Genomic DNA, 15,252 nt, shown 5'->3' on the forward strand with positions numbered 1-15,252 from the left:
TCAAGAGGAATGTCTCACATTTATGGTTGAAAGGACATCTCAAGGTTTATTTTGAACTACAATGCTGTCTGTGATAGGATAATGTCTGTCCCCATCAGAGGATCCAATCAATACAACTATTATTTAAATTTATATATAAAACACTAAAGCTAGTGATCAAAAAATCGAAGAAGTTTACCAACACCTTCAGTATGAAATTGATCAAACATGCATTGATAATTATTGGCTATTGGGAAACAAAAGTTGGAAACAAAAAGGAACAATAGTTGGGAAATATGTACTTGGTGATAGAGATGAAGCTGGAGATTAAGTAATAGAGTTTTGCAAGACCAGTGACTTGTTCATAGTAAATACTTTTTTCAACAAAAGGAAACTTGACACACGTACTTCTCCAAATGGAACACACAGAAATAAAATTGACTACATCTTTGGGAAGAGACAATGAAGAAGCTCAATACCATCCACTAAAACAAGACCCGAGGCTGACTGTGCTCATATGCAAGTTCAGGTTGAATTTGAAGAAAATGGAAACAAACCCAGGAGAGCCAGAATATGACCCTGAGTCTGTCCACTTGAATTTTGAGAAGATCTGAAGAACGGATTTGGTACATTAAACACTAATGACAGAAGATCTGATCAGCTGTAGGTTTCTATCAAGAATATCATACATGAAAAAAGTAAAACATCATTAAAAAGCAGGAAAGAAGAGCAAAGTGGTTGTCAGAAGAGATTCTAAATTTTGCTCTTAATCATAGAACAACTAAGTCAAATTGAAGAAATGATGAAAAGATATGAACAGAAGTGAAGCTGGAGAAGACAAAGTAAAATATAATGAAATGTGCAATGATTTAGTGTTGGAAAACCAAAATGGAAGAGCCCGCTCAGCATATTTTAAATTGAAAGAACAGAGGAAAGAAATTCAAGCCTTGAGTTGCAATATTGAATGCTTCTATGGGAAAAATATTGAATGATGCAGGAAATATCAAAAGAAGATTGCAAGAATATAGAGTCACTGCACCAAAAATAGCTAGTTGACAATCACCATTTCAAGAGGTATATGTGAGCAAGAACCAATGACACTGAAAGAAGAAAGCCAAGCTGTACCAGAAGAATTAGCCCCAAACCAAGGCCACAGGAATTGATGGAATCACGATTAAAATGTTTCAACAAGCTGAAGCAGCACTGGAAGCGCTCACTAGTCTATACCAGGAAATTTAGAAGACAGCTATTTGGCCAACTGACTGGAAGAGATTTATATTTGTACCCATCTCAGAGAAAGGTGACCCAATAGAATGCTCAGATTGTAGAGCAATATCATTGGTAATTTGTGCAAGTAAAATTGTGTTGAAGATCATCCAACACTGGTTGTAGCATTACATTGACTGGGAACTACAGAAGTTCAGGTCAATTCAGAAGAAGACAGGAAACAAGGTCTATCATTACTGATGTCAGATGGACCTTGGCAGAAAGCAGAGTATACCAGAATGGTGTTTATTTGTGGTGTCTTGACTATGCCATGGCACTCGGCAGTGTGGATCAGAGCAAACTATAGATAGCTTTGAAAAGAATGGGAATTCCAGAACAGCTAATTGTGCAGAACCTGTATATAAATCAAGAGGCAGTTGTGCAAACAGAACAATAGCACACTGCATAGTTTAAAATCAGGGAAGGTGTGCATCACATTCCCCGCCCCGCGCTCTCACCATGTTTATTCGATTCACATTAGTAGTGATGTATCCTGAAGAGCATTTTACTGGTAGTGGACAGGATACAAGGGCAGAGATGGGTTGGCCAATTGACTGCAAACAGGCTTGAAGAAGAGAGTGGCTGTAGGAATGGAGAAAGACGTGTTATTATAAGGAAGTAAAATAATTTATTGTCCAGCTGTTAACACAAAGCTGTCTCAGTTTGACCTTGGGTGTGAGAGTCACATGAATCTGAATTGAGCACTGTCAGTTACTAGCTTGGCTTTCTTCTGCCAGTGACTTTCTGTAAAATGCTTCGCTTTGGTCATTCTCAGTGTCAGCTTTGACTTTTGGTATGTCTCACTCTACTTTCTTGGGTTTTCACTGTTTGTATGTGTGATAATAATTTGTCTAATGTCCTTTACTTTAGTAGTTCTAACTTTCAGAGATTTCTTCTTGGCCTCACAAATTCCAAATTTCCTCAGTATTTGCATATTCAAGACCATGTTCCTTAATTCTATTTAATGAAACTTTCAAGCAAGGAAGAGCTACTTGAAACCGCACATTTTCAAATACAGTATCAGGTGCCCCTTTTTTGAAAGTCCGCTGTCTTCTAGCCACCTGGACTCTTACTGATTTTTCTTTCTGGACTCCAGGCTTCTGCTCTCTTCCCTCTTTTTACCCAGCCCTATTTTTAAACCCCAAGCCTTGGTGGTGTAGTGCTTACGTGTTGGGCTTCAAGTTACATGGTTGGCAGTTCAAAACCACTAGCATGCCCACTGGAGAAATAGTGGGGTTTCTATTCCTGTAAACCATTACAGTCTCAGAAACCCACAGGGATCGCTGTGATCATCGCTGACTCCATGGCAGTGAGTGAGCGAGTTGGCCTCATGTTGTGGTTAGCTGTTCTTGAGTCACGCTTGACCTGTGGTGACCCCGCGGAAAGCAGAATTGCCCAATTGTGGTCTCTTGTGCTTCCCTTGGCTGGCTTTTTACTATAGAATAAACTTTTTAATAAGTGTATTCTAGTCTGTCTTATTCTGGAAGCTTGGAAGAAACCTATTCAGCATCACAGCACCCTGCAAACCTACACAGGCAAACTAGCAATTGTTATTAAAAAATAAATAAATAGATAATTTTTTTTTAAAGCCACCATCACCAGAACTCATAGTGACCCTGTAGGGCAGAACAGAACTGCCCCTTTGGGTTTCTGAGACAATATTCATGGGAGCTGACACCCTCATCTTTCTCCACTGCAGCTAGCAGCCTAAGGGGCACCCCACGGGTCCACCAGGGCTTCTTGCATCGCTGCATAGGAGGCAGACATTTCATCCCAGAGCAACCACTGCCCTCTACCTGCTTCCAGCGCATCGTCTTGCTGAAATATCTCACATGGATTCTGTTGCTTCTTGCAGCCTTGTTTGTCATGAATGCCTTCAGTGTGTTTTGGACTTCTCTTTTTCAGCACCAGTTGGTTCTTGATCATATGCTTCCTCTTGAAATGGTTGAATGTCGGCTAGTGCTTTTGTGATACAGTGACTCTGCATATTTCGTCCATATATTTCCAATATTCATTTAGTTCATTACAATATCATAAAAGACTTTTATGGTGTTTACAACATAGGCACAAAATAAACATTTTGTAAGTGAAAAATGGATAAGCCATTTTGTATCGGACATAGAAAACACTCTATAATATTAGCGATTATTTTTACCTAGTGTAGGAAGTAAAGGGAAATGAGGAATATGGAATAGCTTCCAAGTTTTCTAGCTGATGGTGTTGGCAATAGTGCATCCCTTTGCATATTTTATATTCTGTATTATGAAGAATAATTGGAAAATGCATGAAAGCACAGAGCATAAAACAAAATCACCTGGAGTTCCTTTGTAATCAACGATGTGTACATACAATTAATTATTTTTCAGTTTTGTGTTTTGTCTAGGCAATAGTCTCTTTTCTATTGTTAAATTTATGTATATGAAAATTTAATAAGCATATAATATATTGTAATATATATGAAGTTTGTATATATATTAAAAATTCTGGCTTATGGTGTTGACAATATATATTTGTATATAGTGATACAGATATATAAAACACACTTACCTCTTGCTATTTAGCCTATTCCAACTCATGGCAAGCCCACGCTGCCAGAGTGAAACTGCACTTCACAAGGTTGACTAATTTTTCGAAAGCAAATCGCCAGATCTTTCTTCTTAGGCACCTCTGCATGGGATTGATTCTCCAAAAATTTAATGATTAGTGCCTGAATATCTTAACAATTAATGTGCTCACTCCTATATTTTTATATAAATATTCTTAAGAGGTACATGCTACAGCTTGACATATATATACCAAAATATAACCAGTTCCTTGTCATTCGAACTCTAGATTGTGTTCAGTGTTAAACTCCCTTACCTGTGGCTGCTCAGTCAGTTTCAACGCATAGCAAGTCCAAATGTGCCAGAAAGAAAGTGTGCTTCATGTGGTTTCCAATACCTGATTTCTCGAAGGTCGATTGTTGGACCTGAGTGTCTTAACCATTTTCACCACCCAGGCGCACACACACACACACACACACACACACACACGCACGCACGCACGCACGCACGCACGCACGCACACACGCGCGCACGCGCACACGTACTTAGCAATTAATGTGCTCACTCCTATAGTGATTGAATTTCTATATAAATGTTCATAAGAGGTACATGCTATCGCTTTACATAGATATATCAAAATATAGTCAATCCCTTATCATTCGAATTGTAGATTGCGTTCAGGGGATCTCCTTTATAAATTTACAGGATAGCGTCCTTGAGTCTAGTTCGTTGATGACAGCACTGCATTTAGGTCTGTGAGCGTGATTGTGTAGCAATCAGGAGAGCACGGGCTCGGGAGGGAGAGCGCCCGCACTGGAGGCTTTCCTTCCTGCATATTAATTTTAGAGGCGGGGTCTGTGATGGAGCTTTTCTGATGCAGTTTCAGTATCTGGAGGATGGGCATAGCAATATGCCTTCTTATAGGGTCTTAAAGAAGATATAATGTTATTCTGAATGCAAATACAACAATGCTTGACTCTGATGCAGTGTGTCGGTCCCACCCCATAGCAGCATGTGCACAACAGAACAAAATCCTGCCTGGCTCTGTGCTGTCTGCAACTGTCCCTACGCCTACCTGTAGAAGGGCTCTAATAACGCTTAGCTGCCTTCATGGTCTCTTTTCAATGCTTAAGAAAATTCTTAATCGTGAAACAGCTAGGCCAAACTTTAAATATTTTTAATGCTTATTACACATATTGCCAAACTGCTGCCCAGAAAGCTTGGACAAATTTGCCTTAGTTAACAATAAATATTTAAAAACATCATTGTTAATAAAAATGTTAAAAAAATGTTTTTCTTTTCTTGAGTACTGTCAGTGAATTTAAAATATATTTTCATTGTCAATTTGTATCACATGAATTATCTTTCCTATTTCTACTGTTCAATGAAAATGTTTTCTTTGTAAGAACTCTTTGCAGGGTAAGTAAAATAATCTTTTTATTGCTATATATAGCACAATTCTTTCTCTTCTATTATCACTTGCTTTTATCTTTCTTACATTTTTACAAAGTTTAAAATTATATTTTCCCTTTATTAAATGTTTAAATGGATGCCTCAATCCTTATTTAGGTAAATATAAACATAGCTTTCCTTCTTAGTTTTATATAATTTTATTTTCCATTAAAAAAGGTCACTATTATAGACTCAATTCTGACTCATAGCAACCATAACACTAAAATCCTTAATTTGATGGAATTTGTTTTAGAGGATGGTCTTAAATAGTACTTACATAAAGCAATTTCCCCCCCAAATAGTCAGTTAAGGCATGATTTATTGACCATCATGTCTCACAGTTTTGCAGTCTATGCTTTAAGTACAACATTTTTTATGCTAAAATGTATTTCTGGGTTTGAATGTCCTTCTGTATTTGTTTATAGATTATGTTTGGTGAAGTAGAGTCAGCAAAAGACAGGGGAACCCTCCATGAGTTGAATTGACCCAACAGTGACAACAATGGACTAAAACTTGAACATGGCACAGCGCTGAGCGGCAGGGTTCCATTCACCTACACATAAGTCTCCATGAGTTGAACCTCGTCTGCAGCGACTAACACAAACAAGACAATTGTCTACCCAGTGGTCCACATTCTTACCCCTCATCTCTCTGAAACATGCAATTTGCTAGTCATCATTATTTTCTTGTTGTTCTCTCTTTTAATAGAATAAATTTATGAGTTGCTATACATTAATACATTGAGTTGCTAACTGCAAGATGTCCAAACCCACCAACCTCTCTGATGAAGCATCATGTGCCTGTAAAGATTTACAATCTCGGAATCTCTTAAAAGTAGCTCTATTCTGTCTATAAGATCACTGTGAGTCCTAATCAACTAGGGAGTGAATTAGTAGGCTATATATTATTTTGTTCTTTAAGTAAACTATGGATTTTCATTTTGTTTGTATCTCTCCTAATGTGAACATTCTATGCTAGTATAACAAACACACCCACACGTAGTGATTCAGTTGCTTTCAGTTGATTTATTGAAGAGATATCAGCAAAGTGAAAACAGACCTATTTAAAAAGTCTGTGTCAGAAAAGACTCAAGCTATATGTCCTTCAGTAGCTAACCAAAATCATAGGAAGAATAGGAGACTCAATGTTTAACACCTGGAAAAAAATGACAATAATTCAGGAATTTAAAAACAAAGTAAAATTGATTCATATGTTTACACATAATAGTTTGACAAATGTACACATTTGTAAAATACTATTTTACCTTATCTTACATCCATCAGAACCAAGAAATTTGTTCATAGCATATCTACCTCACCTGTGGGTACCGAGCAGTTACTGAATAGCCTTAATTATTTTGTGAGTGAGGGTATATATATATATATATATATATAATTAGATTACATATATTTAATAGAAGAAAATCATTAGTTGTATACTAATGAAACAAAATATGTTTGGCATCAGCATATGTATTTTAGAAAAATTTTTAATTTTACAATGATTTTTAAAGATATGTTAATTAAATTTTCTCCATTTCCTTATAGCTCATTGACATACACTATTTAGGATAAACTAGAATGTACATCATTAATTTTACCATGAAGTGAGCTTTTGATATTGTTCTTTGTTCATATCCCTCAAGACTAGGACATTGGACATTTTATATCAAAATAATTAACTCTTGGGTGACACAATGAAACTTTATGGTACGAGGGGAACTCTTGCACTGCTTAGTTTTAAAAGTTTCCATAAATATATCCAGCACTATGATTTATATTTCTAAGTAGTACCATACTTGCCTTACAATGCTCATTTACTCCATTAGTTTTAGAATTTTGCTTGCTGGAAAAACTCCTTAGATGTTAACTCTAGCTGACTGAGCTATTGAAGCGCTATGTGGTATTCGTTTTTGCTGCTTTCAAATCATGAACCCATCTGGATCTTCACCTAGTAGTTTAAAGAGATCCATGTCAGTTGTAAAAGTGTCATCCAAGTGGTCTGAAGTATCTAGGACAGGAATTGGGGCATCTAGGTTGGTAACAGTTCCAGAAGATGGCTCAGTGATCTTCGTTACAGATTCAGTGCTGTCATTCTCAGATAACTCCTTCGTCGTTGGAGTAGGTGAGTCATTCATGGAGTTCATGGATACTGATGTGGGCACAATAAAGTCATATCTGGATTCAACAGCAGTAAGCAAAACAGAATGAGCCTCTTCTTCGTTTGAATTCTCACTCTCCAGCCAAACATTGATGTCATCGACAGACTCCTCATCTGTTAGTGGAATATCTCCTGGGTCATCTCTCTCCCTTTCAGCAGAGTCAGTGAATTCAAACACAGTGATGAAGTTTTCCTCAGCAGAATCAGTTAAATTAGCTACAGCATCAGGGTCCTTCTCTGAAAGAATTAGATCAATCTCAGTTACTTTTTCTTCCGCAAGGCTGGTTATGTCTGGAAGAGTCGTGATGTTCTTTTCAGTAGAGGAAGAGATTTCAACCTCAGGCATAAAGGACTTGGCAGACCGTACAATTTCATCCGCGTTGTGTGTGTCTGAGAAGTGAGAGTCGATAACACCAGGGGCAACCTTGGTGTCAGAAGGTGCCAGAGGGTCAGCAGTGAAGGGGGCGTTTTTCTTCAGTGTGCCCGAGACTTCAGAAATCACGGAGACATTTTTATCTCCTGGGTAAATTGTATCCAGTAGAATATCTTCTTCTTCTAGGTTATTTGAAAAATCTATTAAAGAAATAGTAGCAAATGGTTGTGAAATGTTACCAATTTTGGCCGAGATGAAATTTTCAGTAACAGATTCACAAGTCATGGAGTTGGTCGTGCCAGTGAGGGTGGGCGCATCTTTCTCTGTGTGGGTTGTTGATTCAATTGTATGAATCTCAGGCGGTGCATTCTTGTTGCCTGTAGGGGGTGAGAAATCACCTTCTTGTATGTAGTCATTTACTGAAGAAACATGGTCCCCTTCTGAAGTAATAGTTGTTTCTGGTTTAGGTATAGTATTTTCTACCCCAAAGCAAATTCTGGCTTCAGTTGGTGTTCTGTTCTTTTCTGATGGATGATGGGAATAGATTTTAGGAGAGCCATCTTCAGCCATAGGGTGAATGGACACCCTCCACTCTCACCAGGTCTTTCTCCTGGGCTCAGTGGCATCCCCAGTCAGAAAAGTGGTATCATTGTAGTGATTGAAGCCCTGGTCATCATGGCAATTGTTGCATCAGACACAGGGGCGGTGACACTGGCTTTCCTTGGAGGCTGTGCTTGGGTTCCCATTTGCAGGAGTCCTACTGATAGTAGATGAAAACACAATGGAATTCCCTGTGATTATGTAACCAACTCTCATAGTAATTGTGTGGAAGCTGGGATTTACCACGTTTCAGTTTATAGGGGGCATGCTGTCCCATATGGAGGTAGTGTCATATGAAATAGACCTAGGAGAGAGAGCCCCCCCCACCCCCAGGTACATTGTGGCTTTAGTGTCAGTAAAGAAAACTCTAGCAGGCACAAGCTTGTAAGCATTAGCTTCAGATCTCCTCTCTTCCACGTAAGTCATACTACCCTTTATACGTAAGGCATCTTTCCTTGAGATTCATATGATTTGACCACTCTTTAAATAGTCCTGGCTTCCCTGGCAGTGAAAGCAGCTGTAGAAGATGACTGGGTAGCAGGGACTGCGTTTTGTTTTCTTCTTCATTGAGGGAATGCTCACTTTTTCTGTAAAGCTATTGTAAAGCGCTCACTGGCTTCTGATGGCGCACTCAGCACTCTTTATGGTGACCACGGTTACATTTCCTCCAGTTAACTTGAGTAACAGGAAGGGTAGGTTCAACTTCCTTTGAAGTACTTTTGTGTGTGCATGGAGAGTGGATTTCAGCCCCCAAAGTAGTGTTTGGCAAGATGTTGATGTCATATATCTTTTTGTCTGGAGTATCCTTTACGTTACTCCATGGGAAATCTTTTCAGAAAAAAGATCACAATATACACCAGTATAAGAATTGAGTTTTCTCAATAGTAATATTGGTTTGATCAAACATCATCACTCTCACATCAATCTTTAGGCTTACTTATGGTGAAGAGAGATTATATCAAGTGTTAATCCTTTAAAATTGGTATTTTAAAAAAATCAAACAATGCCATTAAAGGGACTATAATTTTCAGACACAATTAAAACTATCTGAAAGAAGGGCAGCAGCATTCACCAAAGTTGCTGTTATTGTGTTCACCATCAAAACAGTTCCTAGTCAGAGCGCCCCTGTGCACAGTAGAATGGCATATTGCCCCGCGCTGCACCACAATCACAATTGTTGTTCAGTTTGAGTCAGAATAGAGATGCCAGTTTAAGTTCTACTGCCCACGTGTAGTCCAACCTCAACGTTTCCAGCTTTGTTCTGTTAGCTATTGGTCTCTGATATAGAGATACCACAATTCGCTGCAGGAAAATGAGACTAGCTTTGAAGATGAACACTTCAAAATGTTAGTTAACAAAGTAACTTCTTTTAAGCTGTTTTTACTTGTAAGGGCACCCACAGTCTTTAGTTGATTCAAAAGCATACGCAGCATTAGGGTCTCAGTAAAAGAGGTGCCAAGAGTGAGAAAAAAAGCAGAGAATTTTTTTGATAAACAGAAATACTTTCATCTCCTGGGGCAGTAAAACAAGTCAAAGGTAAAATCATTCACTAAATTGGGTAACTTAGTGAGATGACTTTTTTGTTGTTATTGTTGTTTTTTTAATCATTTTATTAGGGGCTCATACAACTCTTATCACTATCCATACATACATCAATTGTGTAAAGCACATTTGTACATTCATTGCCCTCATCATTCTCAAAATATTTGCTCACCATCAGTCCTCATTTTCTCCCTCCCTCCCTGCTTCCTCCTCCCTCATGAACCCTTGATAATTTACAAATTATTATTTTGTCATATCTTGCCCTGTCTGACCTCTCCCTTCACCCACTTTTCTGTTGTCCGTCCTCCAGGGAGGAGGTCACATGTAGATCCAATTTCTTTTTTCTATCACTGATGTTTGTGAAGTTTAGTTCAAAAACATGATATAAATGAAGACTTTATGTCCTTTTGGGGAAAGTTTATTCATATACAAGATAGGAAAAAAGAGAGGTGGGTGACTTATGTGTACATCTTGGAAGACTTGGTGTCTCTTGTGGTGAACAAAATTGGAATAAGAGCAATATTCAGCAGGGAATCCATGACTGATGATCCCTTCAGGACCAGTGATGAGAGTGGAGGGTGGAGGGAAGGTGGGGTAGAAAGGGGGAACTGATTACAAGGATCTACATTTAACCTCCTCCCTGGGGGATGGACAACAGAAAAGTGGGGGGAGGGAGACGTCGGACATTGTAAGATATGACAAAAGAATAATATATAAATTATCAAGGGTTCTTGATGGAGGGAGGAATGGGGAGGGAGGGGAAAAATGAGGAGCTGATACCAAGGACTGAAGTAGAAAGCAAATGTTTTGAGAATGATGATGGCCACAAGTGTACAGACGTGCTTGACACAATGAATGTGTGTATGGATTGTGATAAGAGTTGTATATGAGCCCCTAATAAAATGGTTTTAAAACAAAAACAACAACAAAAAAACCTCAAGACAACCTTAAGAAAATACAGTAAACAAGGCCATTAAGCTAGACAGCTCAGCATGTAGCCTCTCTCTGCTCAGGTGAGCGGTGGAGCCTGTGGACCCACAGGATGGTGTTCTGGTAAATATTGAATGCCTAATACACATAGTCCTTGGGAAACATGTAAAAAAAAAGAACAATAGTCATTTTAGGAGCATTTAATCCATTTCAGAAATTCCAGATGAAATTATTATAATATCTTCATCAACTTCAATAATAGTTCATCTTCAAAACTTCACCAAAGTTTGTCAGAGTTTTTAATGTCAGAAGGTACTTTCTTGGTATACCCCTATGCTTTTACCTGTACAGCAGTGGAATCACATTTATTGCAGCATACTAGGATTCTTTTTGAGGGTATTTGTTATCAATATTATCAGTGTTTCTATTTCATTGATAGCAAAAAGGAAGTCTCAGATTGAGAGCATATGCCATCCACTGTAGACCAGTAAAGGTGTGATTTCTGAGCTATGAATTCCACCTTACGGATGAAGTTGGTGACATCTGGTCCAGGTAATATAGTCCTTTTTGACCAATAAATTGTCATCAAATGCATTATCTGATTTAAGGTCAGAAGATCAGATTCTATAGATAAATTTGATTTTATCTGAATTTCATCTTATTCTATTGTTGAAAGTCTTTCCCATAAATAGGAATATTTTGTTTTTTCCCAGGAAATTGGAAATTGTCAAATATATAAAGATATATGCATCTTTCTGAGAATATATATATTTTCTTCTGGCGGCCATAGTAGGAGCCCATTTGGCTAACAGGTATTTTTTTATTTATTTTTAAATTTGAAGTTTTGGGTTCAGTAATTATATCTTCTTTTAAGTAGCAACTCTATCAGGTTCATGATGTAAGGCTTACTTTAACTGAAAAGGTAGAAATTGCAAAATTGAAGGAGAGATTTCATAATAAGCTTCTAGGAAGGTAATTTCACACATTTATGATTTTCAGATATCTGACAAGAAAGAGAGTCTTGAGAAATAGAACTTTCAAACCTTTGTGCCATAATGCTGTCAGCTATCAAGACATCCTGGGTGTGCAGGAAACCTTAGGTTTCATGAGAATAAAATCTTGTGAAATCTTAGAAGAATCAACTGTTAGGTGAGCAATGTGTCCATTTGACACTAAAATTCCTGTCTTAGAAAGTCTATTTACCTTCAGATTTTATCAATTTATTGGAGAATATAGAATTATTATCCCTTATTGAGACACCTTCTTGGCACTGTGGGTTAGCCACTGGGCTGCTAAGCATAAAGTGGGCTGTTCAAATCCACCAGACATTCAGTGGGAGAATGATGAGGCCATTTGTTCTCATAAGGATACAATCTTGGAAACGCTTGGGTTACTATGAATCGGTCAACCTGATGGCAGTGGGTTTGTTTGTTTTAATTTGTTTTTGGTTATCTCTAGTTGAGGTGATTGTAATCACTACGGAGACACAGTCACTGAGGGAGTTTTGGCTTCAATATCTTCATTCAGAGAACACATTTCACCTTCAGAAACGCTAAAGGAAGCCAGATGAGCGATTGCATTTTGAGATTTTGGTAAGTTAATTTTCGCAGTTTTGTTCCCTTCTCATTGAGCGATTGAAACGTTGGGTGCATGGTTAAATACCTTGTAATTGAAGGTTGTAATGGGGCATAGGAACATTATTTCTTTGTCTCCAAAGGATATAACATTTGCAGTAATCCAATTATAACCTTCATCTATGCTTTGGTCTTTGTAGACTTTTCAGGTCATTACTTGAAGTAGTGGCTTCTATGACTAAGAATATCAGTTCCAAAGAAAGTGTTTTCTTCAACATTCTTGTATTTTTTAGTACAGTAAAAGTGACTTGAAACTTAGGTAAAATTTTTTCCTATGTCAACAATGGATTCAGGAGTAACCTTTGTTCTTTCCAAAGTTTGAAATTTAGTATTTTCTGCTCTAGGATTGGCTACATTATATTCAAGCTCAGAATTTCTTTCCACCAGAGAAATAATACCCAAAATAAAATGAAGATTTCTAATCAGTAGGAGTGATGGAAATTACTTCCATGAACAAGTTTGAATCGGCAGGCATGGAGTTAATTTCTTGAATAACAGATCCATCTGGGAGGCCATCATTGTGTATAGGAAGGGTTTGGGAAGTCACTATATCGACCCTATTATATTCTTTATTTATTGATTTGTTGTCAGCAAGCAATGACCTTTTTATTCACAAGAAAGGACTTTATCTCGGCCTCTTTAAGAGTGTTTGGTTCCATCTGAATAACTGGTTGCTTTTCTGTTATTATATTCACATCTGTAAGATAGTTCACTCCAAATTCAGCAGCTGTGTCTTTCACTGAAGAATCTTTAGTTTTTCATTGTGTAATGTACATTTGGTTGACTCCCTTCATTAGGTAAAAATAAAACTTGGTGTTTGTCCTCTTGGGGGATGAATTTAGACCCTCTAGGGAATGATGCCCTCTCTGACAATAGCAGGCATGTCAGATTCAAGATTTTTAATATTGCCTGAAGAACGAGTAGAATCAACTTGGAGACGAGTATATGCCAAGGGGAATTACTCTAGAATAATTAGAGTTTTTGTCATTTTTTCCTGGAGGGACAACAGCTACAGTGAAGTAAGAATTATCTGTGGACATAGGATCTGTTGCTGCTGTTAATATCAGTGAATTATATAGGCTTGATCGCCTTACACTTCTGAAAGTTGCATTTTTTTTAAAGTAGGAATACTAGCAGTTAGAACAAGAGTTTCTGGTAATCCTATAGCGGTTCATCTTGGAGACATGGTATTCTTTAATGAAGAAAAGCTGGCACGATCAATGTTATTTTTGTCCTTCATGAAGATGTCAGCATTTGGCAAAATGACATGCATCTTTTTCGAAGAGAAAAATGATTCTGAGCTGTATTGATTAAAGCTTCTATACTTTTCTCTCTATAGGAATTATCATTAGAAAATAGATTCACAGGCACAATGCTAAACTTTGACTCAGACACAGCAACTATTCCAGCTTCATCAGCAGCAGATTTGAGGTAGAGGATGTGGCAGTGTCTGCTTCGCTGGCTGTGGAAGTCTCAGGAGTAGTAGGGGACATGTCTTTCCTGTAGTAATTGTCTCTATTCTTGGCATGATTTCCCCTGTCAGTTGTAAACAGTCTGCTTTCAACTATCGGTTCGCTGGCTGGAATAACAAAATGCTCAGGTTTTTTACTTCCTAGGGAAGAAATATCAGAAAAAAGAATGGTGTCATAATCACCATTTGCAGTACTTTCTCCCGTGGACATTTTGGCAGGATAAGTAGGAGGAAAATGATCACTTGTAGGTATTAGGAAGTCATTTGTGGGTTTATGAGCTTTGATATTAAAACTGCCAATGGGATCTCCGAGAGCAATGACCTCAGTGCCAATTTTTGTGTGTTTCAGCCTAGAAATTTGGTCATTTATTGTTGATTTAAACCCTGACGGTATTGCGTTTTCTGGACTGTCTGAAGTAGCAACTACAATGAATGGTGCATCAGAACTTTGTGTCTTGGGGGCATGTGTGAGCGTATTTCTGCTTACAACGGGCTCATTTGATTTTTCATCTGATTCAAAGGCATATTCATTTGAAACATATTCAGAATTACTATGATCAGCTATAGTAGTTGCATAGTCTGTATATTTTGGTGTGATTTTGTTCTCATCCATCCATTCTGAAATGTCTTCTGTAAAGTTCATTGTGTCATACTCGGCAGCTGTTTCACTTTTTCTAAACCTTGTCTGACCAAGTACATTTTCTTTCAGGGTGCTTGCCCTGTCTTTTTCAGAGCTGAACGCCATAGGCAAAATGATAAATTCGTCAGCTGGCATAACTGTTCCTTTAGGTAGAATGCGATCATCAACCTTCTTTGTGCTATGTCTCCCCATATTCATAATAGGAACAAGTTCCGTATATTTTGGGGCACCCATTGAGGTTGTAAAACGAAAAGGAAGCGCTGACTTCCACAGTGCACCATATGAGCCAGTTGGAGTGTTGGTGCTGGATACTCCTTTGTTGGCAACTTTGTTTTGAAAGGCAGGGTTTTGCTCATTGGGCCTAGAAGCTTCTACAAGAGTAAATGTGGAATAATCTGGATAAATTCCTTTGGAATTGGGAGTTGCTCCCATTTTTGCAGATGTGGTATCCGGTTTAACAAAGAAAGAACTATCTTTCCATGTACTTGTGTATCCTGCTTCAGAAACAAGGATTTCCTCTTCCCCAGTGCCGTCACTCTTTGAAAGTATTTTGGACTCAGCTGCTGATGGAAAGATTTTCTCCAAAGCTGGAATCACAACCTCCACATTTGTAAGTTGATTTAATTCAAATTTAGCAGCTGGATCTTTTTGAGAAGAAAAAT

At 37.9% G+C, this 15,252-nt stretch overlaps 1 protein-coding gene across 1 annotated transcript; it reads right to left on the reverse strand.

The window, feature by feature from the left end:
- Positions 1-7,057: 7,057 nt before the first annotated feature.
- Positions 7,058-8,351, reverse strand: CABS1 (calcium binding protein, spermatid associated 1). The gene has a single exon (XM_004703359.2). The coding sequence runs from the start codon at positions 8,341-8,343 to the stop codon at positions 7,162-7,164; it is 1,182 nt and encodes a 393-aa protein (XP_004703416.1). The 5' UTR covers positions 8,344-8,351; the 3' UTR covers positions 7,058-7,161.
- Positions 8,352-15,252: the final 6,901 nt, after the last annotated feature.

The sequence above is a fragment of the Echinops telfairi genome, unplaced genomic scaffold (genome assembly GCF_000313985.2).
Source record: "Echinops telfairi isolate 266 unplaced genomic scaffold, ASM31398v2 ScPeMD7_7468;HRSCAF=8506_0, whole genome shotgun sequence".
In the NCBI taxonomy this organism is placed as follows: domain Eukaryota; kingdom Metazoa; phylum Chordata; class Mammalia; order Afrosoricida; family Tenrecidae; genus Echinops; species Echinops telfairi.